Source organism: Macrobrachium rosenbergii, chromosome 3 (genome assembly GCF_040412425.1).
Source record: "Macrobrachium rosenbergii isolate ZJJX-2024 chromosome 3, ASM4041242v1, whole genome shotgun sequence".
Classification (NCBI taxonomy): Eukaryota; Metazoa; Arthropoda; class Malacostraca; order Decapoda; family Palaemonidae; genus Macrobrachium; species Macrobrachium rosenbergii.
In genome coordinates, this window is record NC_089743.1 from 4,171,890 (window position 1) to 4,196,277 (window position 24,388).

The following is a 24,388-nucleotide window of genomic DNA, read 5'->3' on the forward strand; positions in this document are numbered from 1 at the left end:
GCTGCTCTACCAACACGTCGAGGAATGGGAGGGGTTGTTTTCAGCATGTTCTATGGTGAAGGACAGGCTGCTGTGCTGGTGGAAGGCAGCCCCTAAGTTATCAATCTCCTCTTGTGAGTCTGCACGGAGGAAGGTGTCGTCGATATAAGGCACGTAAATGGGGGGTTTACATACATTAGCGAAGACCGGCTGTTCAACAGTACCCATGTAAAAATTTGCAAATAAGACACCTAGGGGGAACCCATGGCGACTCCATCCACTTGTAAATACATGTGTCCTCGGTGGTTGGCAAACAGGGCCTTTTTTGTACATATCTCCAAGAGAGACCAAAGGATGTGTTCAGGGATGGGAGAGGGGTAAATGAAGGATCTCGGTAGACTCAGTCGGCGATCACAGAAATGGTTTCATCGACAGGTACGTTTGTGAAGAGAGATTCTACATCCATAGAGGCGATGAAGTCACTGGGCGGGGCCGACCAGAGAACTTGTAGAAACTCAGCAGACGACTTAAGGCTGTACCTGTCAGGTGTGTAGGGGGTGAGTAGAGTGTTCAGTCTTTTGGCCAGGTGGTAGGTGGGGGCGGGGATTTGGCTGATAATGGGTCGCAGGGGGTTTGCTGGTTTGTTTGTCTTGATATTACCATATATGTATCCTGGGCCATAACCACCTGTGATGGTAGGGAGGTGGGTAGCGTTTGTTGCAGCATTGTTAGTTTCTATGAGTTTGTTTGCTTCGCGTTTAATGTTGTCTACTGGGTTCTTTGTGATTCTCTTGAATTTCATCTGATCAGCGAGTATATCTTCTATTTTTCTATGGTATTCTTGAGTATTGATGAGGACGAAGGCAGCAGTCTTGTCAGCTCTCCTCACAGTGATGTCTTCTCTCTCTCTCAGTTGCTTAGCCATCTCTCTAACCCAACAGTTGACAATATCGCTGTGATAGTTTCTGCGTTTGGTTAGGGATTCGGCGAGCAGAAGGGGTTGAAGATCATCATATAATAATAATAATAATAATAATAATAATAATAATAATAATAATAATAATAATAATAATAATAATAATAATAATAATAATAATACTGAAACATAGCATTACATAAGCTATTGCATAAAAATTTCATAATGGTTCAACAAAAACTTGATACATTATGCTGTTAATATAAACTAAATTAAAATCAACTATGAAAAATTTTTGTCTTGCTGACCTCCACATGCTGAAAATCATATTTTAGTTGATCAACTCGATATTTGGCATTAGCTCTCCTGGTGGGTGGTTCTTTATTAATCAAAATATCTAGCCGACTGCAATTCCTGAAAAAAAATCCATATGTTAATGAAAATTAATTTTTAAAAACCTCTTATACTTCACTCTCTTACAACTGCAGCACAAAATCTTTACTCAAAACTTTCTATGGCTAAAGAGGACGAAGTGGACACTTCTCAAAACAACACATAAGGAAAATGCTTCATAAAATATACTTCACAGGTGAAATACTGAAGAGCAAGATTTCATCTCCAACACATGTATTTGTAAGACTAAATGAGAACTGTGAAATGGGCAACAGAACAGCTTGATTAACAACACATAGGTAATAGTAAATTGCTATAATATTAATTTTCAAAATAAAATTTATCATTTGGATACTTACCTACTGCTAAAGATAGCTTATATCTCTGAACTGACAGGGGTTAGCATTCAAACAAAAGATTAGATGGCTGATCATGAATGACTCTCCAGTACACCTTTTCTCCACCAGGTGTGTTTTGAATGTTTTAGCTCTTGTCAGAATTCTTGACAGCCCACTAAGCAGAAGGGGAGGTTGAGTGGGGTCTACTTCAACATTAGGTAAGTATCCAAATAATAATTCTATTGCAAAAATTTATATCTGGGATGAATCTTACCTACTGTTAAAGTCAGCTCATTCCTTCATTGAGAAGAGGATAGTGGGTAGAGCACCTGGAAAAAATCCGCTCACCCAATCGAGCTAAAGGTGTCTTGCATGAAACCTAAAGCATTCTTACCTAATCTGGAATCCTTTCTGGATCTTACTGCCACCAGAAGCTAGATTCCACTCAGGGAGCAAGGCTCTTGTATGTATGCAGTGAAGCGCAGCCTTGCCTTTCAAGGAAAACCACTTTAATTCAGCCAGAATGAAACAGAAGCTGAGTGAAGGGACCCCTGTGTCAGGGTCCGAAAGCCCTGATAACGACAGTCAACTAAATTAAATACTTTATAATATAAAGGTATTCTCACACATTACATGTATCAGTCCTGTTCCCCAAAATATCAAAACCTGAGATTTAAAACAAAGAGCCTAAAAGACTGCTCTTTCTTTGGTTTAAGAAAAGATTTGATTCAAAACCAGTAGTGGACTAAGGGCTTTACTATTTTCAGATGTGATTCTGAGAACTTAAGGTAGTGAGTGGCAAAAACCAAACTGCCTTCTACTGCGACACATTAATCACATTCTTAAGCAACAAATTTCTCATAAAACTAAATGAAGTTGCAACCACTCTTACATTATGAATATTTACCTTCAATAAAGGTAAAAGGTATGGAACTAGTTTCTCCTGCGCTAGCCTGATCAAATATGTCACAGAGAACATTGTATTCTTTGACACAAATATGTCACAGAGAACATTGTATTCTTTGACAAAGACATTCTAGGTATTCTAAAATCACAAAACAAAAGGTTATCTTTGCCCCTTCCAGGTTTAACTGATCTAAATAAATTTTAATTGCCCCAACAGGAGAAGTGTTTCCTCTTCTTTCCCCACCAAAAATGTTAAATTTGGAATTCTTACAGTTCTTAGAACAACTTTGCCTTAACATCAATCTCAGCTCTAAGGGAAAAAGGATAAAATAGCATTCCCTTTACACCAGCCTTAAAAGAGAGTCTAACAAAAGTGCACATAAACTCAAAAAGTGTTTCTTAAACACTTAAATGTTGGTAGTTCTAACAAAAAGTGTTTCAAAGTAAATATCATTTTCTAACAAAAAGTGTTTCATAGTAAGCACTTGAATGGAACTAGTTCCAGAGGCTCAAAATGATCTGCAGATAAAATTTTAGAACTACGTCTAAATTCCAGAGAGACTGATTCTGGGTTCTAAGGGTGTCAATCTCAACCGATCTCAACACCTTAAGGTGCTGATCATTAGCCAGATCCAACTGCATAAAATGCAATACCAAAGTTTTATATATGGAAATGTGCACAAGCATGGTACTAAACCTTACAAAAGCAGACAGAGAAAAACTTTTACTATATCTAAAAATAATGGAGAAAAAAAAAAATTTTTTCTTTGATGTCTGCAGGGTTTGCAAGTGCTGAAAATTCCTCTAGAACAGCACCTGGTTGTAGCTTTTATCAGTTTTGAAATATACAAAATCGATAACTGCTTCTGATACAAGGTCAAGGTTGTTTCTCCACTTGCTCAAGGATAGAATCTGAAATACCTTTGACAACCCAAGCATCTCAGAAATTCTTTTCGCTAAGTGCACCGTTTTATGATTAGTTTTATAGTGAATCCCATGTACAATACAACAAAAAAAATAACTCATGGTTATAGCTTTTATCAGTTGATTTTTCCTTAATGGAAGAATAAGAGATCTACTGAGAGAGCTAGAAAGTCCAAACATCATCCGCTCAGAGGCTACTAAGGCTCTAATTCATGGATCATTTTGTCACTGAGCATTTTTAAAATTTGTTATATACTCAAAAATTTGTTCAATACAACTTTAACTCATTAGCTTTAACCGTTTTTACTTGTGGATAAAATTATATCTTGGGGCTGTCAAGGCCAATATTTATATATGATAATGATATTTTTTCATTTCTGAACTGGGCAAAAATGAACAAACCTGAAGAAACATCGTCATCTGAACTGGGCCAAACCTGACACCCACCAATCAAGCCTGTTTGCCCTCAGAGGAGAAATAGTAGACTGAGCATTCTTGTTCATCCACGTGCCAGTAAGTCCACATTTGAGAGCTCCTCCAATTCCACAGCAACACTTGAACTCGTGGATGTAATGACTATTCTGTAGGCAGAACTTGTCTGTCCTGATTTCTCAATTGGCAAAAACATTGTCCTTCCATGGAATGAACTAGAGAACCAATACTATGTTGTTCATTTTCACCCAAAGACGCAGTCTTTCCACTCTGACCAGGTGTTTGCATTGTAAAAACTCTTCCATTTAGCCAAAGGCTCAAGGTCTTAGGGATAAACTTACCAGGAATCACTGATGGTCTTTCCGTAACCCTAACATCTCTGTAAGGTTACTGGATGTAGTGTTGACCATTCTATGATGTACTGCAAGTCAGTGTAACAACACTTGTCATAACCTTTTGTTTTGTGTTATGAGACAGAAGGAAAAAAACAACTAAACCTGGAAATAGGTTTAAGAATATACTTGTTAACAAGTAGTTTCAGCGTCCCTCCTACAGAACCTGGTGACAATGATGGTCCTTTACTTTAAACTGCAATCTATTATGCCAAGACAGCACTATAATTATGCTCCATCAGTAAGACAAATTCTCCAGGGTGGCCATGATTCCCAACAAAGAAAGCCATTACCACACAGGATGCTTCTCCAGGGTGACCATGATTCCTAACAAAGAAAGCCATTACCTCACAGGAAGCTTCCTTATGGGCTACTGTAAAATTCTCCAAGAAGCAGTAAGGAATAATTATTCCTCTTCTGACAAAAAAGCCTATATATTGTGAGGGTCTACTCTCATCTCCAGGTGAAAATAATGGACTGAGGAAGATTTAGGAAAGTCTACTGAAAATCATATAGGGTGGAGACTGACCATGATGAAGCAACAGATCATTGGCCTTTGGAATACTGTCAACTGGGTTGGCCAACTTGAACCAGTTGACTCAATAGAAGCAAATTCTTGCTCCTATGTGATGGCACCATCCCCCTATGAACAACAAATTCCTTGTGATTACTTGTGGCACTCTACATGAGCTGAAACAAAGCTCCTTGAATAGGAATACCTCTCCTTCAAATACACACTGAAAGAACTTGTGTGACTGAGGATCTTTTGTTATAAGGAAAATGCATCCTGCATGTCCACAAATCATCCAATTGTTCTTTGGAAAAAAACCCAAAAACCAAGAAGAATAGGGGTAGACACAAAGTTGTTCAGTATCTATACTGACATTACCCAACTTACGAACGAGTTATGTCCCAAACGGCCGTTCATATCTTGATTTGTTAAAATTGGTTTTTAATAACGTAGTGCATAAATTTTTTTTGTGTTTACATTAAAATTTTGCTCTGGGTACCAATTCTGCTAGTAAAAATTTTTGCAAAGAACAAGAGGAAGGAGAACCTGCTCCTTAACCCTTAAACGCCGACTGGACGTATTGTATGTTGACTAAAATGGTCTGTCGGGTGCCAAGTGGACGTACGGTATGTCAACTACAAAAAGTTTTTTTAAATATTCGCGGAAAAATAGTTATAGGCCCAGTTTGCGAAAGATTTTAAATCACATGCCTTGAGGGATGCTCGGAGTTCACGGATCATGCTGTTGTTTTGTTTATAAGTGTTACCCAGCTGCGCATGCGCGAATTTCTTTCTTCTCGCACTACAAAGCATCAGCGACACATCTCAGAAATTCTTTCGTCACTTTGTCATAATTTTTGCACCGTTTTATATTAGCCATTACATAAAGTTTTATATATGAAAATGTGTGCAATTTCATGTAGAATACAACAAAAAATAACTCATGGTTGTAGCTTTTATCAGTTTTGAAATATTTTCATATAAATCACGATAAGTGCCGAAATGTAAACCTACAGTCAACTTTAGACTCGACCGAAATGGTAAAAAAATGCAATTGTAAGCTAAAACTCTTACATTCTAGTAACATTCAATCATTTACCTTCATTTTGCAACAGACAGGAAGTCTCTAGCACAATATTTCGATTTATGGTGAATTTTTGAAAAAACTTTTTCCTTATCTCCACGCGCGGTAACTCAGCCGAAAATCTCAGAATTTCTTTAGTCACCTTGTCGTAATTTTCGCACCATTTTCTATTAGGCGTTACGTAAAGTGTTATACATGAAAATGTGTGCAATTTCACATAGAATACAACAAAAAATAACACATGGTTGTAGCTTTTATTAGTTTTGAAATATTTTCATATAAATCACGATAAATAGAAAAAATTTGACCTTCGGTCAATTTTAACTCGACCGAAATGGTCGAAAACTGCAATTTTAAGCTAAAACACTTACAGTCTAGTAATATTCAATCAATTACCTTCATTTTGCAACAAACGGGAAATCTCTAACACATTATTTCAATTTATGGTGAATTTTTGAAAAAACCTTTTTTTACGTCTGTGCATTACGAATTCATGCATCATTTTGTGATAATATTTTCTCTGTGTTGCTTTGATCGTTTTACAATTTGTTATATACCAAATTCATCGCAATTTAGTGTACAATACAAAGAAAAAAAATAATTCATTAGCTTTAACCTTTTTGCTCACAGCGCGATTTGTATACAATTATATATGATTTTTTTTTGCGCTGTCATATATTTCAATATTTATAAATGATAATGATATTTTTTTCATTTCTGATGGTTGCATACTAAACTTCAGGCAATGACAAAAATAGGAGCCAAAAATTAATTCTTAATCTTAAAAACCAAGTGTGCTGTGATTTTTGAAAAAAATTTTTTCTGCTTCGTGCTAACTCCCGAATGCCACCGGCATACGGCAGACACTTTTGTAAATAGAGGCTCGGCTTTTAAGGGTTAATTTCCACTACTTCATCCTTATAAAACCTTTAAATGAGTTTACATACACTTTTAGCAGATTTTTTCAAATCCCATTCATACACTCTTTCTTTACCTTCTTCCACATCCTTCCGATGTTCATAATGGCGTTCAAAACATTGAATTCCTTCCACAAACTTCTGACCGCTTTCTCCTGAGCAAATGTGTTCCGAAGATAACAGGCCTTCAACGTAGTCAAGGCGCCCTAATCCATGGGTTGTATGAGAGAAGTTGTTTGGTGGCAGAAACAAACTTTTATGTTCTCGTTCATATCTCCAATGTGCTGAGGGTGGCTGGGAGCATTGTCGAAAATCAGCAGAATTTTGAAGGGGATGTCATTTTCCACACAATAATCTTTCACTTCTGGAATAAAGCAATGCACAAACCACTCTTCAAATAGCAGTGCAAAACATCCATGCTTTCTTATTATGCGTTAATGCACAGGAAGCATATGTTTGCTGATTCTTGCTAATGCCCTCGGATTTGCAGAGTGATACATCATGAATAGCTTGAGTTTATACCCAGACACATTTCCCCCAAAGCAGAAGAGTCAGTTGGTCTTTGTAAGCCTTAAACCTGGGCATTGCTGTTGCCTCTTTGTGGATGTAGGACCGTTCACAGGCATCTGCTTCCAATAGTCCTGTTTTGTCGGCATTAAAGATTTGCTGCGGCAAGTACCCTTCATCAACAATGATCTTATGTAAAGCATCCTTAAATTTAGCAAGTCCTTCGGCATCAGAGCTTGCTGCTTCACCGCTAAATTTCACACTATGAATATTATGGCGGTTTTTGAAATGATGAAACCATCCATGACTTGCTTCAAAATCTTTGTGGGTATCATCTTAGCATTTCTTTAGTTCCTCGAAAAAGCAAGCGCCTCTGTTTGAATGGTCAAGAGGCTGAATGACATACACTTTCGTATCTGGTCCTCCATCCTTGTGACCAGTAACTGCTCCATTTCTTCCAAAGGCCCTGTCCTCTTCTTTGTTATAATCGTGGAATGAACTGAAGCAGATGCCTTTACAGCGTCCAATATCCATTTCTAGTCCTTAATGATGGTGGATATCGTTGACTGCGATAGATGCTTGTCGCGTGCGATGGCCATGACTGCCCTTCCTGTGGCATGCTGGTTGGTAATTTTTATTTTCTGCTCTAAGTGATGGAAAGCCTCATCTTTGCCGGACCACCAGCAGGAGACTCGCTTGGTGCATTTGGCAGACATACTGATGTTACACAAATTTGAGTTTTAAACAGTTTCCGTATAGTCAAACGCACAAAAAATCACACACTAACCCAACTTTACTCCGTAGACGGCAAGCGTGAATGAGGTCGAGGTCAGGGCACAAGATACCCACATCCCAGCCTCTCGGACCAACATATCGTGCACTGTACGCTGCTGCCAACGACCACTGCACGTGAAATTAAAAAATATTTTCAAAATATTGTCGTATCGGTGTTGCATTGTAACTTTGAAACCATCATAACTGGTAACCCCACTGCACCTTCAAAATATTGTAAGATGAAAGATCAAAACTGGGGGACTACCTGTACTGATAACCTTTAGCAAGGACACCTAAATGTGCATTCTTTCACCAGATGGAAAATATCTCATTAATGAAAAGAAAACCAACTGGCTGATTTAAAATTTCGGGACAGAGTGGCCTTTACCAATACTGAATGGTACTTGGTCCTTCCTTCAATAGGAATTCAGAAACCATCAAAGGAGATGGTTATCCTGTTTATTAATATAGCAATGAAAGCCACTGACACAATCATACAGTATTAATAAAAGCCAAAGAAGGAACCTTTCTCCAGTTTAATGGAATATTTCGTCCAACAACAAAACATCCAATCATGTAAAGATGGAATTTCAGAATTTTGTGGTGACTGAGAAATGAGAGTTTATGGCAGAAACAAAGCCATTTGTCTCCTCCATCCCAGTATCTGAATGGGCAACACTGTCCTCCCTTCTGTGAGGAAAAAGCTCCCATTGGTCATGGCTACCCAGAAATTTGGGACCCCTATGAGAAAAATCTCAGGACACCTATGGCTGAATTTTATGCTAGGCTCCAACTCCTCAATATTATAACTTCCACTACTATGCTGGAAGTAGCTATCAAAGAGCTCCCAGAGTCTTCCAAAACAAGTAATCACTGCAGTAACCAAAACACTTATGAAGACCCTAAGGGGAGCACTTTGTTGCATTAAGGCTTGAAAGGAAGCACTGGTAGGCTCTAACATTTTTCTCCCCAATGTAACCTTCACATTGCATTCCTCCCCATCTGTCAGGACCGTTTTTGAAGCTTCTGTTGTTCCACAACTCACTGAATGAGCCCAACAATTGAACTGCACAATACATGCTGTTCTTGAAAAAGGGGAATTTGGGAACAACACCCTCGAGAGTTTCCTCTTCCTTTGCCTAAGAAAGCTTGTTATGAATCACAGCCCTACAAGCCTCCAGACACTACTAAAGGACCCCTTCGATAACAGAAGAAATGACAACTATAGCATGCATCCCCTTTCAAAGTGGACAAGACACACCTACCAGGGAAAAGGAAAATCAACTACTGTGCTGGATTGCATATCAAAGGGAAGGGAAGAGGTGGAGCCAACAGAACTTGCATGGTTGGGGTTGTCTTCTACAGCATCATGCACAGTAAAGCCTCCCCCTTGGGAACACAGCATAATTTTCAATGGGTTTTTCCCCAAAAACAGGACTTATTTTAAAAAGGGGCCATAGAGAAAGAGATTTATTTGCCACCACTCTTCAGTGTCCCCAAGACGCATTCCTCCAAATGAAGGGTAATCCTTGACCTGTCAAATTTGAATAAACACACAGTCTGCATAAATTTGTATATATATGTTGCACTTATTTATTTTATGGTAGCCCAAGAATGAAGGAATTTAACTGGTGGCCTACCTAGATGATTGGCTAATCTGGGGAGCCACAAGAGAAGAGTACCGACAAAATCTGAGAGCTGTAGTCGACAGACTCCAGTCAAAATTTTCCTAATAGGAACAAGTCCCACCTCACATCCAGCAGCCACTTTCTGATGCTGGGATACTCTTCGTGGCCAGCTGATCCTTCCCAACAGCACTCAAACTAGAATTAGGAAGGACCTGAGAAGATTCCTTCATAGCCCAGCTTTTCCAGATGACAATTGGAACAAAGTCTGGACCTGTTAGTTTGGGTCTGTGGTAGATCTAATCCTGAGATTGTGACTGTAGGATTGAAACAGAGTCTGGCTGGCTCTCACATGTCAGGAAAAGGCCTTGCGATCTGAGAAGATGCTCTGTCCATGGACCTGGAAAGTCTCTGGCAAACAGTTCCGACTTGACTCCACTGTTCATACGAGGTCATTGGGAGGATTGTCTGTTAGGGGAAGATGGTCACCTGTTCTGAGGTAGTGTCATATCAGCTTCCTGGAGTTACTGGCTGTCATTACATCTCAGAAAACTGAAACCTCCAAAAGGGATCCACAATTTTTGGTCCTGGACAATATGACTACAATGTCTTATATCAAGAGGTTAGGCTCATGCTGAGCTCCTCTCAAGTCAGTAACTGCTAACATGCTTCCACATCCGGGAGTGGTTTGCCACATGTGAGAACCATCAATTTCCAGTGTATGTGTCTCTGAACCTGGACATTCAGGCAATAGTAAGAGATGCATTCCTACAAGACTGGGATGAATGGAGGACAATACACCCTTTCCTTCACTGTCCCAGATTTCAAAAGCTTTGAACAATCTACAGCATTTCAATGGAATTGCTTGCCTAAAGGCCTTGAATTAGCCAAAAGCCATTGGTTTATTATTTCTTCAACAACAGGCAAGAGAATCGATTCCATTGCCATTTGCTATTCTATCCCAGACAGAAGGAGAGGAAGTCATCTATGCATCCTTCTAAGCCGTGATTTTCACGTGGCTTTTTTAAAACTAAACTACTGTAATGATTATTTGCCTAACATTGCTAGGTACCTAGTGCAAAAACTATGGACTTCATCTATCCGACATACAAATCTATATGAAAAATGTGGTTAGAACACCTGCACACTGACAGTCCAGTTGAATTATGTTGAAACAGTTTTAAATTTTATTATACAGGTATATCTTTTGAGGTCAAGCACTCTGCTATTAAAACAATCATGGCACATAAGGTAGCATAGTAAGAACCCTTGCTTTATGGTTTTGGAATTTATTCTAATATAGAAATGGATAATTCTTTTCTCCAGTCTTTTACACTGGAAAGGTCAGATCCTGCAAGGTTTCCCATTACCTGGTCCATGAATAAGGTTCTTATACTCTTGTCATCCCCTTAATTTAGTGGGCCCAATACAACTACAACTTATATGCTCCAAAAGGCAGTCTTGACTGCACTGGCATCAGGAGCTTGGATTAGCATGCTGGGCTCTCTTAGACAGGGATAACATTTCACTGCTCATACACCAACTGTCATTTACTGTTGTCTCCTGGCCTATCATTCCTGGCCAAGAATGAGAACCTTTTTAAATGGAAAATTGCCTTTTCTGATAAAATATTATGCCTGGTTCAAAGACTCAAAGGGTTTACCAAGATGTCGCAAGCATCCCAGATGATCCTGTTTTTCCCACACCCTATCACAAACAAACCACTCTCCCTACATGGGCAGACAGAGATTATTTTAGTGGCCCTCATCAAAAAGCCACACCTTCACTCCTTTCCTAAGTTGCATGACATCCAAAAGGTGAGCACATCGTTAACTTTCTTCAGAAATGTTTCTTTCGAGGAAGTCTCCGAGCGTACAGTGGTTATTGGATATTAGAGGCAGTATTCTTGAAACGGTGAAGGCACAATAATCCTCAAGCCAGACCAAACATAATTAGGTAAAAGTACTGTATATCTTAGTTTAACCAGACCACTGAGCTGATTACCAGCTCTCCTAGGGCTGGCCTGAAGGATTTGATTTATTTTATGCGGCTAAGAACCAACTGGTTACCTAGCAATGGGACCTACAACTTATTGTGGGATCTGTACCACATTATGATGAGAAATGAATTTCTATCACCGGAAATAAATTCCTCTAATTCTTCATTAGTCGGTAGGAGAGTTGAACACTGGGCCAACAGCGTGCTAGGCGACAGCTCTACCCATCCCTGCAACGAAGAACTTGACATAATTAGGTAAGCCACAAGGGATAATACATATAGAAGTTAGTATGTTTCCTGTTCTTTACTGCCAAACCCTAATGGGTATCTGGAATAAAGAAAATGGTTGATAATCCGTCAATTTACCTTGAATAAAAGATTCCTGAAATACTATTGCCATGAGAGTGGTGATCATGTTGAGACATTGCTGGGGAAGGCACAATAATCCCACAGTCCAACATGACATAAGTAGGTAACTTTTGAACCACAAAGAATAATATATGTTGATGTTGGGCTGTGTTGTTTCCTATTATTTATTGCCAAACCCTAATGTGTATCCGGAATAAAGAAAATAGTTAATAACATGTGACTTACTCCAGACCAAAAATTGACCTGGGTTGTTGGGGACCCATGCCATTTTGTCACCTATCAATTTCTTTTGTAAGCTCCTTTGAGGATGAATAGCAGCTATGCTATCAAAAAACAGGTTCTGACATAGGAAAACCTAATTTTAGTAGCTGCTGTGAGCCCTCCAACCCACCCAGTTTCGATGACAAAAAGGCATGGAACTGGGGTGAACATTTATCTCGCACAGACCTGGCATGTAATCAGGAAGATAGTCGATATATGCGATGTTGTCACATCTGTGCGGGTGGAATGCAGAGAAAACCGAGGCAGTCGCTGTAGGACAGGAGACAGAGCCCTTCCGTCCTGAGTCCTTTACATTCTATCACTGTGCCAACAGCACTATTCTGTCCGAGACCAACTACAAAGAGAATTCTTTATAATTGGTTAGTCTACCATATGGAACCCTTGGGGGACCATGAGAGTATAAATCCTTTGAGGACTCACAGCAACTACATCTATGTTAAAACTGTTTTTTTGTTCCTACTGCCAGATGAATCCCACCTAAACAAACAAAGCTAAAAGTCACAATACCATGAAAATGTCAACAGCCAAAATAGCAAATGCAAAGACTAGCCCCATAGAGTGGTGGCATGAAGAATTCTGACAAGAGCTAAAACATTTGAGACAGGTGAACTAGGCAGTCATTGGTCAGCCAAGCAATCTCTTTGTTATTATGAATGTCAACTGCACACTTAGTAAGATTCATCCCAAGTAACTTATCACATCAAAAAATAGAATGCTGTGCCCTAAGCTCTACTAATGAAGTGACCAGTCAACCATTCATATCTCTTTATCAAGGCTAAAAATGTTTAATAAGAAAAAGCTCCTTCACAACTGATACTTATTATATACACAGATATCTTAAATATAAAATATATACTTGAATATTCTCCAGACAACAAGGAATACGTATAAAATTTTCATGGATTGTATCCAGAACCAGTGCCTCAACAAAGGAAAGGTTGAGAATCATGGAATACGCATTCAATTACTGTATAGCACTCTAATAACATTTAAATAAGAAACAAATAATTTTGTTCAGATGTTCTAATCATCTCTTCAACAACCCACATCAAGATCAACCAATTTTTTATATGGTTTGTGGTAAATGGCATCAAAATTCATCTTCCGGCCCTCAAGTGTAGGATTATTGTCTATTCATGGGTGTTTTTAACTTGGAAGTAATCTATAAAAAGAACAAACACATCCCCACTCTCTTTAGCATTTTTCTTTAACCATTTGAAACTTACAGGCCACTGGGTTTTGTGGGTTGGTGCCCTATCACATACGTCCATGTAATGGATGGAACGAAGGGTGATGGAATAATACTGTAGGTTCTTTAAAAATCCAGTGATATTGACAGATATACAATGTCAAAGCTGGAGGAAGATCCATACATCATTACAGAGTGACCACAAACAGTCAACTAACTTATCATATAAATGGCGGAAACAATAGCAGTGTTGCTGCATGTAATTACATTGTTGCCACGATTCGATAAAATAGCTAATGATATACATTAAACAACATCAGAATAAATGATAATGTGCATAACATTAAGTAAATAAAGCATATCTCTGAAAATACATTATACACATGGAGTGCATGTAATTGTATGTGCACTGTAATAGTATCTGATATCTATACACCTCCCTCCCCTTTAAGGACACTGTTGAATGAACATGGATTCTTTTCAGCGAATCGGGATGAACGATAGGGGCATTAAGAGGGTTATAAATGGCTCTCTTCCTGGCCAGAGCAAGGGGACACAGGGACTTGGGGAGAGGTGTCATCACTCATGTTAGGCACTGATTCAAATGTCTGTACGGTTCCGAACCATACCCGACCACTTTAGGAATTTCGCACCATTTTCCTATAGAAAACAAATGACCTTATGTCACCCATCACCCATGCCAACCCATTCCCATCGGTGTGTTGTAATAAAATGCCCTGTATCCTGACTTGCTGGCGATGGTGAGCTTGGTTAGAGGGCGGGCATGCGAGTTGTAGAGGCTTATTGCTTGTTCAGTGTGGGCAGCAGTTCGACGGTCATAGTCCTCAGTCTTAGTTTGCCACTCATCCGTGAATGACCTGGGGTGGGCTGGAACACAGGTGCGGAGAGGGTGGCCATAGAGAATTACTGCGCAGGGGAACGTCCAGCAGGGTTGGCGTGTTCCGTTTCCAACAGTCCTCTATCAAAGGCTTCACAATCTATGTTCCCGGATGGGGCAGTCTTGATGATGAGGTGTTTGACGGCTTTACTGCAGCTTCAGCATGTCCATTGGACTGAGGGTAATGTGGAGAAGTGATGATGTGGTGAATCCCCCAATCAGCTAATTGCTTGAATTTTGACTGGAAAATGGGGTCCTCCATCAGTCCGTATTAACGGAGTGGGACACCAACCTCGCGGAAAAAGACACAGAACATTCTTGTGACTCTGGCTGCGGTTGTGTCATGTCCACAGGGGACAACTACAGGCCAGCCTGAAAGTCTATCAGCAATAACAAGGAAAGCCTTCCCTGCTACATGGAAAAAGTCAGCTGACACACTTTGTCAAGGGTCGGGATGGGTGGTCATCACACATGTAAGGTTCCTGTTGCTGGCTGGGAAGAAGCTGTTGACAGGCGCCGCAACTCTCTGGCAGTATTTTTATGTCGGGCGTTGATGCCTGGCCAAAATAAAGTCTGTCTTGCACGACGTACTAGCTTCAATTACATCGGTGGCTGTCATGAAGGCGAGCTAAAGTGCGTTTTGGAGGGCTGCAGGGATGACATCCGGGGCCCGTTAATACTAATTCTCCATCTGCATAAAGACTGTCCCCGCAACTTTCAATGGGAAGGCAGACACATGGAGGTCAACGGTTGGTGGGAAAGCCATTGGAGACGTTTGGACGCAGACGACTGTAGTCTTGATCCTGGGCTGCAGCGGCACGGATTTCTTGTAATTCCTGTCTTCTTCGACGATGGGTCCTGTTGCTTGGTCATCAGTGGAAAATGGTGTTGGCGATGATGCATCTGACATATGCAGTTGAGGTGGTGCAGTCTTCCTCATCTTCAGGTGTGGGTTGACTGGTTGGGGAGCGTCGATAGGGCATCAGGTATGCATATTGCTGTTTCTTCCCACGCCAGACTGCAGTGAAAATGTAAGGGCCACTTTCACTTTGAGACGTTGCAGGCGTGGATTCTCAATGGCATCCAATGTGTAATGATTTAGAATCGGTATCAGAGGGCGATGGTCAGTCATTAAGGTGAAATGCTGAAGTCCAGACAAATATAGGCGACACTAGCCATAGCCCAAGTAACTGCTAGTAGTTCCAGCTCTATGGTGGCGTTAGCAGTTTCTGTATCTGTTAGGAAACGAGAGCCACACTGGATGAGGCGATCTGACCACGGCCGTTGTCTTGAAGTAGGGATCATATCCAAGGCCATACAGGCGTGAGGCATCTGTTTGCAAGACCGCAGGTAAGGCTGGGTTGAAGGGTGCCAGGACAGGTGGTGAACTCAGAGCTGCCTTGACCTTCTTAAATGCTTGCTCATGGTCAGAGTCCAAATGAATGAGCGTTTGGGGCTCATAAGTGGTCAGAGGGGCTGTGCTGCTGCTGCGATGTCCGGGAGAAGTCGACTAGTTGATTGACGAGGCCCATAAATGATCTGAGATCCGTGACATTGGGCGGTGTAGAAAGTCAAATTAACGGATACCTTGTCGGGGTCTGCTGTAATGCCATCGGAGGACAGGACATATCCACAGAAATTAAAAACTTTAACCATAAAATGAATTTCTCCTTGTTGAGGGTGATACCGTATTGACCAACACCTAGTCAACATTTGGTGTATTCGTTGAAGGTGAGAGGAGATCCTTCCGGACAGCAGGATGTCATCCAAACTTTCACGCAGTTAGGGAATCCTTTGTGCCATGTCACCACGAAAGGCAGTATGCATCACCTGTCGCTGAAAATCCCATCGGGTCGCACAGTGCTGAAATCTTCCATACGGAGTTATAAACGCCGTCAGATGGCGGTCCTCTTCTGCCAGCTCCATTTGCCAGTATCCATGCAGGGCGTCCGCTGTGGTGAAATACTTTGCCTTAGGAGAGATGTTAGCGAACCGCATCATGGGGCTCATGTGCGTCGGGCGACCTGAGAATTTAGGTGGGTGTGATCCACGGTGATACGGACACCTTTGTCCTGGGTACTAGGACCATGGGATGACACCATTCAGAAGGTTCTCGCCTGCTGGTGTGATGATTCCTTGTTTCACTAAGGAGTCAAGTTCTTCTTTCACTTGATCCCTGAGGGCGAACGGAATGGGCCGGGAGTATGTACAGCGAAAGGTGTAGCTCCGGGTTTGAGGTGGATCCGCATTGGGGACCTTCCATTTTCTTCAGTGTTTGTGTCTGTAGATCCTTCTTAGACATGAGAACGTCACTGAAATGGCGTGAAAATAGTCCTTGGCAGCTGTAGGTGACATCATGGCGGAAGCAGGAAGCTGGGCACATCTGTTGACATGAGAAACCTTGAGAATAGGCTTTCTGGTGACACTATGGCAAGAACCTCGCAATGTCCACGGAAAGAAGGGCTGTCTGGATACCCTCGTTTTCATGTATGATTGCTAAGCATGACTTGTTGCCAAGGCGAAGTGTCGCCTGGAAGCATCCAACAGCTGGTGTCATAGGGGATCCATCTGCAGTTACAACATCCGTCATGGGTGGAGCTGAAAGTCTTGTCCTGGGTATGCAGAGTTCATCCAAATGTTTAGTGCCAATCACTGTGATGTCTGCTCCTGTATCAGGGATTAGCTGGAGATGTGATGAGATATCGCCAAATGAAATGGAGACAGTGACTGGTGTGGGACTCATTGTTTCTGCTTAAAACCCACGAGACGGCAGCTGGTGCTTGACTTAGTAGGTGGTGAGAGACAATTTCCACTTGTGCTTGAAGGTGAGGTTGCATCCACAGTCTTATTCATCTTGGAAGACCTGCACACCTTCTCGAGATGTCCCTTTTTCTGGCAGGTATTGCACTTAGCATCCTTAGCAGGGCATTTCTGAGAGCGGGACCAGTGACCTGTACGTCCGCAGTTATTGCAGGTGGCACTCTTGGCTGGGCATTGTCCAGAGTCATGCTGATGGAACAGTATTGACAAGGGTCACTGTTAGAAGACTGGTGAGAGCGTTGGTCCGGTGATCGATGAGAAGTCCTCTTCTGTAGGCGCTGGTTCCTCTTGTATGAAGACACTGCACTGACTTGGCTAGGTGAGGATGTAATAGCTGATGCAGTCATCTTGCAGATTCAAAGTTCGGAAGCAGGTCACAAACTCTGCGAGGGTAGATGAGGGTTGGGTGGGATAAGGCGTTGTATTAACTCTTCATCCCTTATGCCCATCAAAATTACCATCTGCAATTGCCGTTCAGCGCAGGAAGCGGGGTTGCCAGTGCATAAGTCCACTGTTGCAGCGAGATCCTTAAGGGCAACCATAGTAGTCTGCAAACGATTCTCCACAGCTTGTTTGCAGGATAACAATTCCCTACGTCTTAATGCTTCGTTTCTAAGACTGCGAAAGTGCTTCATTAATGCATCCAAGACTTCTGTAAGAGAGAGTGATGGTCGGGAGGGATGCTCAATGTATCTTAGCAGACGTTGGATTCCAGGGAGATGCAGGTCCTCAGGTGGATTAACTGGGAGGCTTGATGTAATTTATCAAGTCCAACTAAGACTGCGTAGTCCTCAAAACGAAGTCTCCATTGGCGAAATGCTTGGTAACGTTGCATCTTGTTGCAAAAGAGGTGGGGGCTGGACTGTAGGCTTGCTGGAAACTGTAGGTGTATGCACAGCAACGCTGAGGTTGGGGCAACAGGTGTGACAGGGGTTGCAGATGTAGTACCAGGTTGCTGGGGTTGCTAATGACGTAATCTGTCCTGATAGCAATTCTGAAAGAGCCATGAAACGCTGGTTATCATCCCGAGAAATTGCTCCATTTGCTGTCTGAAGGTCTGCCCTCTTGTCTCCTCCGCTCTTGCTCTTGTAAACTGGAAGTCTGAAGAAAATGAATCAGATGTAATATGTCATTGCCGTGGTCTCCTGGCCTATTAGGAGTCAGGGGAGGCGGTAGTGTTGAGCTGGTACTGTCATCAGCGGCTGCGAGATGCATTGGTCCGTCGTCTCCCATCGGTTTGTTTGTCTGACTGTCTGTCTGATCAGTCAACTCAATCAGCTGTTCATCTTGCTGAGCCATGTTGAGTCGGGTATCGTAAGATAGCTTAGATTGTGCAGAGTGCTAGGAAAATAATCAATTCACTGTATGTGAAGGAAGAAATACACAAGGAGTTATTTAAAATTAAAAGATTCTTTTGTAGTATTTGCAGAACGAACTATTCAGGCAACGTGAGCGAGTGAGTGGTGCGTGCGTGTGTGTGTTTGTCTCGTGGGGCGGGATGTGCTGGGTCTCAGAGCGGGGTAGGGTGGGGCTGGGTAGGCGGAGCTTGAAGTCGAGGCTCGCTGCTGTCGCTTTGGGGCCCGTCTGGCTACTACGCCAGTCTCCTCGATGCATGATAGGATTCGGACGTTCATTATGTCGATGAAAGCGCCACCCCGAAGAACTTCACTTGAGTATTCCAGTCTTGAAACTTGTGATGGCACGATCACGGAATACCACACTGCACTACAACACACTACACTCCAAACCTTGCACTGCACAAACACTGTATCACTCCTGAAGACACTATAATGCACTGCTGCAGACACTGGCCTGAAAATCCTGAGTCACTGTATGAATCCAATGTGCTTGAGACATAAACACTGGGTAATGGCGGTCGTCGTCTTGGATTCCAATGTGAATCGGCTGAGATCTGTCCCGGGAAATACGTCACTGCGCCATGTGGGTTGGTGCCTATCACATACGTCCATGTAATGGATGGAACGAAACTGATGGAATAATACTGTAGGTTCTTTAAAATCCCCGGATATTGACAGATATACAGCGGCGTGAGGCTGGAGGAAGATCCATACATCACGACAGAGTGACCACAGGACAGTAACTAACTATGCATCATATAAATGGCGGGAAACAATAGCAGTGTTGCCGTATGTAAAACATTGTTGCCACGATGCGTAACATAGCTAATGATATACATTAAACAACATCAGAATAAATGATAATGTGCATAACATTAAGTAAATAAAGCATATCTCTGAAAATACATTATACACATGAGTGCATGTAATTGTATGTGCACTGTAATAGTATCTGATATCTATACAGGTTTAACCTAGTGATTGAATTCGCGTAAGATGGCCAGCCAGTACAAAGGGAGTGTATTGTAATGGCATCCAATCCAGCATATCTCTCTCTCAATAACCATCCTTTTGCCCACTCTATGTGCTGCTGACATCTCTGTGCTTTTAGGCTTAATGGGAGTGGCACATGCAGCTGCCACCATCTTGTGAAAGATGCCCTGAGGCAACCCCGAGCCCAGTCCAGAGAAGCATAGCCCAAGAGAGATCGCCCTATTCTGCTGTTAGGAGCTGTTTCGAGCAGATGTATATTTCCGCTCTACTTCACAAAGGCCGCCATTTCCCTCGTGCGTGTGACACCAATTCTGGGACCCAACTTACAAAGAAGTGATCATTTTGGATACCCAAGGTAAGTCTAAAATGTACACAGGACTTGGCATACCCATTTTCCTTTGACTATAATTTCTTTACTTTTTATCAAGACACCTTCCCAAATTCCCCTGTGGTCTCCCACGTGTATCTCTCTCTCCCTTTGTCACTATATGTCCCACCGTGGACCCCATACTTCCCTTCTATGCCAAAGTCTCCCACCGTTTGCATGCTAGTTAAGTTCCAGATTTAGGGAAAGTGATACCCAAGTGTCTTCAGTGCCGTCCATGTGCCCTCTCGAGTGATTAGAGCAATCTTTAAGCATTCGGGCATGATACTGCAGTGAGTTAGGATAGCTTGATGATATAAGGTTAGGGCCTTAATGCATGCTATTCCTATAGTTGATTTGACACCTTTCTCTTGCAGAGGGATGCCTTTATCATATGTGATGTAAGACAAATCTCAACTCGCTTTTTCATTCATTGCTGGAATCCTCCATGTGCAATGGAATAAAGGAATTTCATCTTTTACACCATCACTAAATAATTTCATATTATAATCTATTATTATTCACGTGTGCCCATGGTTGCAATTAATTTGTGAACTATTGTTATTATTCGTTAGTAAATTTGTTAATTGTTCAATGAGTATATTTCCACCTTGAAGTAACGATGTAAAATTATCCAGTAGTCCTGTATTCCCATCCTCTGTATTCTTTTATGTTTTTTTTTTTATTACTGGCAGCCATTTTATAGCAATCCACTGCAAGGCCACAGCTGGCCCAGTAACAAGAAAAAAAAAAATAAAACTTTCAGTATGTACTGTTACACCTTATAAAATCCTAAGAACTCTTAAAACCTTATGATTAATCCAGTAAAGTTGAAATAAATAACACAGGCCTCAGTAAAATCAACAGTTCCTCACTTACCCTCTTATCTGGTTGAGCTTCTCTGTTATTGCTGCTTCAATAGCATTGTATTCCTCTTGCCCAGGAGTTCTCTCTATTCTGGTAAGGTCATTCGTAGTTACTTCCTGAAGAAGTCTATTCGTTTGATGGTACAAGGTCTCCATTTTTATTTATTTATGCTGACTTTTATTCAGTGGCTTTACAACATTCAATGTCAAATTCTGCACCTCCAATATTAAAAATTATGACTCCCAAACAGTCAAAAAGTTAATAAGAAACAAACACGATTCTCTTAATTTCATGTTTCACACATTCGATGAAATTACCTGGAAAAATATAAACCGAAATTAATGACGCTGAAATTCATTATCTGTACAACAAAAGGTGTATGGCAGTAAATAATCATAGCATACAAGGAAGGATGGTTATTCTACAAGCAAGGGAACATACAGAAAAAAAGGTACCCAATAAGGACACTGATTGAATCACTGGCATATAAGTATTGGCAAGTAAGTATTTTATTGTAAGTATTTTATAAAATATATCTCCATTAATATTAACAAGAATTCTTTACTTTGGTATATATCTGTAAGACTGAACACCTTCTGATTCAAGTATCTGTACTGTACATACTAGTATTTAACCAATTTAGGAATTTCAAAACATTTTCCTATAGAAAACAAAAGAATACCATTATGTCACACCAGAAACCCACTTACAGTACTTATCCATTGCACCTTGGGGTTATAATAAAATGCTATTTACCCTGAGAAATCTGGAGTGGATTAGGGAGAGGTGTGGTCAAGCATGTTATAAGGCTTAACCACAGCAAAATTAAAACTTCACAGATTAACTCATCTTATCCAATGTTCTCACTCCATATTCACTTTATTAGTTGTTCTGAATATTCTGACAGTGCAAAATACTGTACATTACTTTAGGTCACCACAACTCCAAGGCTTCTTGTTTTACAACACCTTAGCCTACTACCTCATCAATTGGTTCCAGAAGGCATGACAAGTAACAAACGAATTCTTCTCATACAGAATAAAGTGAACTGATTAGCACTAGACCACTCTACAAAATCCCATTATATAATGCATTTTATCCAATGATGTGCTTGTATTTTACTTTTACAACATAATCATAAAGAAAATAATATTAACGTTAAACACAAATATATATTGTATAAAGTAACTTCATTTTATCTTTAGGTTTTTCACAAATCATGGCCTTAGTGACACTACCACTCGCTATTTTTCATAAATCAAGATCAAGAAAAATTTTTCTACTTCAAGTGTTTAAGACCTCTTCTTTGTCACAGTTTTGACTCCTTTAACAACACCCTCAGGTTTAATCGTTTCTTTATTTTTTAGGATGGTGATTGTACTCTTGGCACACAGTACTCGGCAGAAAAATGACATTTTTATGATATAATAAAGTTTTATATACATATACTTACCCAGTAATTACATCGCTGTAGTTTCTACTCATATGGCAGCTTGAATTTTGTAATTCGCAGTGACACTTCTTCTGTTTGAATAGGTGACTAGACCCTGCCCACTTTCTGGGGAAGAAGAGGAACAACTTACCAAAGCACTTCAATTTGTTTGCACTGAAATGTCGTTGCGAGGTGGGGAGGGAGGGCTCCACTCATAATTACTGGTTAAGTATATACTGTATAAAACTTTTATTTTGTCATAAAATGTCATTTATATATAAGTAATTTACCCAGTAATTACATCGCTGAATCCCACACTGACAGGGGGCTAGGATTCTTGGACATATTCTACTCCAAAACATTAAAACATTAATGAATTGAAAATAGATTGTCTGCTAGCACTGATACAATTCTTGTTGTTCTTTACCTGGCGAGAGAGCTACTGCAGGTAGATACTGCCTCTGGTTGGTGCTCATCTCAACCTGTAGTGACATGGCGGTATAGCTGTGGAGCGCTTCTACTGACGTAAAAATTTCCAGTGAAGGAGCACTCCAATGGCTGAGAAAGTATTAGGAGGAGTTTTGTGGCGAAGGTTATTTCCGATGGCCGGCAAAGCCTCAGTATTTGCCCTTGCCCAGGGTGCAGTACCATAATTGAAAAACCCACCAGACCACCTAATCACCAACACCATTAAAATCATGAGACCACCTAATCACCAACACCATTAAAATCATGAGACCACCACCTAATCACTAAAAATTGGTGGGTACTTTAGGTAAACAGTACCCCTCAGGGCCTCCCTACTCAACACCATAGTCCCAGACGAAGATATAGGTGGATGGAAGGGGAGCTTCCTACGCTTCCTACCCCAAAATCATGCCAGCTACGGACAAAGGTCGTAGGGTACTGCAGTTATCATATGTCATTTTAACATCCTGTAAATAATGCAGTGCAAATACTGACTTACATCGCAAGTAAGTTGCCTGAAGGATATAAGACATGGACTTATGCTTAAAAGCTAACACGGTAGCTACTGCCCTAACCTTGTGAGCTTTCACTTTCAAGGAAGGTAAAGAGACTTCTCTAATCTGGGAGTGTGCTTCCAGGATGAGGTCCCTTAAAAAGAACGAGATGGTGTTCTTTGAGAGAGGTCTAGTTGGGTTCTTAACAGAACACTATAGGTTCCTTGCCGGCCCTCTAATTTTTTTAGTTCTATGGAGATAATATCTGAGAGCTCTAACAGGGCAAAGAGCTCTCTTCTCTTCTTCTGGACCTAAATTAGTATGTCCATTAAATTCTTTACTGAAAAAGAACAAGGCCAGGGCTTAGAAGGAATTTCGTTCTTCACAAGATATCCCAGGGTTAGAAAGCAAACTGCATCCCCCCCGGGGAGAACTCAACTCTTTTATCCATTACATGGAGTTCACTAACCCTCTTGGCAGCTGCTAAGGCCATAAGAAATATTGCCTTTCTTGTCAGATCTCTCAGAGAAGACGAGTGAAGGGGTTCAAATCGTGGGCCTGCGATCCATTTGAGGACTACTCCCAGACTCCATGCGACTGTATTTCTCTTCTAGGTTTGGAGGAATCAAATAACTTAATGAGGTCTGATATATCCTGGTTTGAAGCAATGTCTAGGCCTCTGTGATGAAAGATGGAACTGAGCAAAGATATATGAGGCGCCTAACGGCAGAGTGTCGTAAGCGACATCATCGCCGATTTGGAGTTAAGCACACCAACGTCCTCTCTAACCCTCTAGTTGTCGGGAGAAGAAACTTCAGTTCAAATTTCCCGCAACTACAAGGTCGAAATTCTCGTTTTGTAACATTACTTCTTTTCCTTAGTGACACTGCACATGGCTGCACTGGCTGGTCTGGGTGGCAGAGAGTTGCTAGCGCCCGTGGTGCATAAACCAATCATGAATCCAGACGCCCTGCCACACCTCCCACATGGCCAATGAGAAAGGCTAGCCATCAGCGGAGCCGCTGGCTATCACTGCAATAAAAAACATTCTTGTACCTTCCTTCCCCATGATCGCCTCTGGATTTAATGTGCTGCTTTTTGTTCTTTATTCATTAATAATACTGGTTCCTCTTCATCATGTCCGACATGAACGTAGATG

General features: G+C 41.1%; 1 protein-coding gene across 3 annotated transcripts in view; it reads right to left on the reverse strand.

Moving 5' to 3' along the window:
* Membrin (golgi SNAP receptor complex member 2) overlaps nt 1-24,388 on the reverse strand; it is a 64,065-nt gene that overhangs the window by 20,449 nt on the left and 19,228 nt on the right. For 2 of the 3 annotated variants that reach the window (XM_067126529.1, XM_067126528.1), the window contains exons 2-3: nt 20,848-21,152; nt 1,204-1,309 (exon numbers count right to left, since the gene is read on the reverse strand). In XM_067126529.1, the coding sequence (XP_066982630.1) occupies nt 1,204-1,309; nt 20,848-20,990 (249 nt within the window). In that variant the 5' untranslated portion in view covers nt 20,991-21,152. Of the gene's footprint in view, nt 1-1,203; nt 1,310-20,847; nt 21,153-22,288; nt 22,394-24,388 lie in introns of those variants that run through there. The other variant, XM_067126530.1, reaches the window with a different exon arrangement.